The sequence below is a fragment of the Micrasema longulum genome, unplaced genomic scaffold (assembly GCF_059751315.1).
Source record: "Micrasema longulum isolate JH-2025_06_02 unplaced genomic scaffold, ASM5975131v1 h1tg000377l, whole genome shotgun sequence".
NCBI lineage: Eukaryota > Metazoa > Arthropoda > Insecta > Trichoptera > Brachycentridae > Micrasema > Micrasema longulum.
Genome location: NW_028277578.1, coordinates 1,052,222 through 1,053,492, shown reverse-complemented (window position 1 = coordinate 1,053,492; position 1,271 = coordinate 1,052,222). Strand labels below are relative to the sequence as shown.

Below are 1,271 nucleotides of genomic sequence, written 5' to 3'. Positions count from 1 at the left end.
ACATTTATATGTTTAGTTCTCAGCGTCAATTTTTACGGTCGTGTTATCATTATAAATATTGTAATGATTTAAATAAATTTCGGTTTTGGGTCTTACCATAGATCGCAACCTAAATTGGTCCAAACACGTTGACAGTGTTTGTAAAAAAGCCGCGCAGGTATTACAAACAAACTTGTGAGAGCCGCCAAACCCACATGGGGTGCATCGCCGGAAGTTATGCAGTAAATATACGTAGGCGCTGTAGAGCCTCTGATTACGTACGCCTCAAGCATGTCGGTGAACGCGGTCAACAGGAAAGTCAATCGGAAGAAATTGAACTCCATCCAACGACAAATAGCCATCAGGTCATGCAAGGGATACAGAAAGATCTCCTTGGTATCAGCACAAATTTTGAGTGGATTCATGTCACTCGATTTGAGGATCAGTGAGCTTGCAGAAGCATATGAGGTGAAAAAGAACCTCACTTTGCAAGACTTGCCGCAGGACAGATTTTACCAGGAAATGGGAGACTATTTCTCACTTCCTCATCCGGCGGAGCGCTATCCGGTAGATCATGGCTATGATGATCAGGTTCTGCCTGGGACGGCGCGGGAAGAGTTGAGAATATATACAGATGGCAGTCTCTTGGACGGCAAAGTGGGTGCATCGTTTGTACCTTACGATGGCTTCAGAGAGCTGCCGTCGAGAAAGTTGAAACTCAGCAATTTCTGCTCCGTGTTTCAGGCGAAACTCTTTGCGATCCGAGAAGCCCTGGTTTATGTTCTAAAGAAACCACCAAACAGATGGAAGAAAATAACGATCCTGACAAATTGCAAATCTGGCATTCATGCAATAACTGACCGAAATTCAACAAAGGTCAACCCTATTGTAATGGACATTAGAACAGATATCCAGAAGCTTCAATGCAGACACCAGGACGTGTACATTGGCTGGGTACGGGAACGCTGCGGAATCCTTGGCAACAAAAAGGCTCGGGAAGCTACGCTCAAGAAGAGAGCCCCCGATTTTGCCGATTTCCCGCTCAGCTTTGCCAAAAGGAAAATAAGAAGCAGAACCCCTCAAGTCTGAAACGATCGTTATTTAAGTGAACCTACCGGAAGTATAACTAAAATGTTTTTCCCTACCAAATTTTAATGCCTATGATTTCTAGAGAATGCAGAATGCTGGCTACGAGTTCACCCAGATGCTTACGGGCCATGGTGGATGTATAAGCTACCTGCATCGCTTCAAGCTCTCCGAGAACGACAGCTGCCCATGCGACGATGAAACTC

General features: G+C 45.0%; 1 protein-coding gene across 1 annotated transcript; it reads left to right on the top strand.

Annotated features, from left to right (window-relative positions):
- The first annotated feature begins 270 nt into the window (after positions 1–270).
- LOC148282094 (uncharacterized) lies at positions 271–1,068 on the top strand. The gene has a single exon (XM_088225637.1). The coding sequence runs from the start codon at positions 271–273 to the stop codon at positions 1,066–1,068; it is 798 nt and encodes a 265-aa protein (XP_088081763.1).
- Positions 1,069–1,271: the final 203 nt, after the last annotated feature.

Excerpts from the sequence above, each read along its gene's own strand:
- LOC148282094 (XM_088225637.1), top strand. The coding sequence starts at position 271 with ATGTCGGTGAACGCGGTCAACAGGAAAGTCAATCGGAAGAAATTGAAC.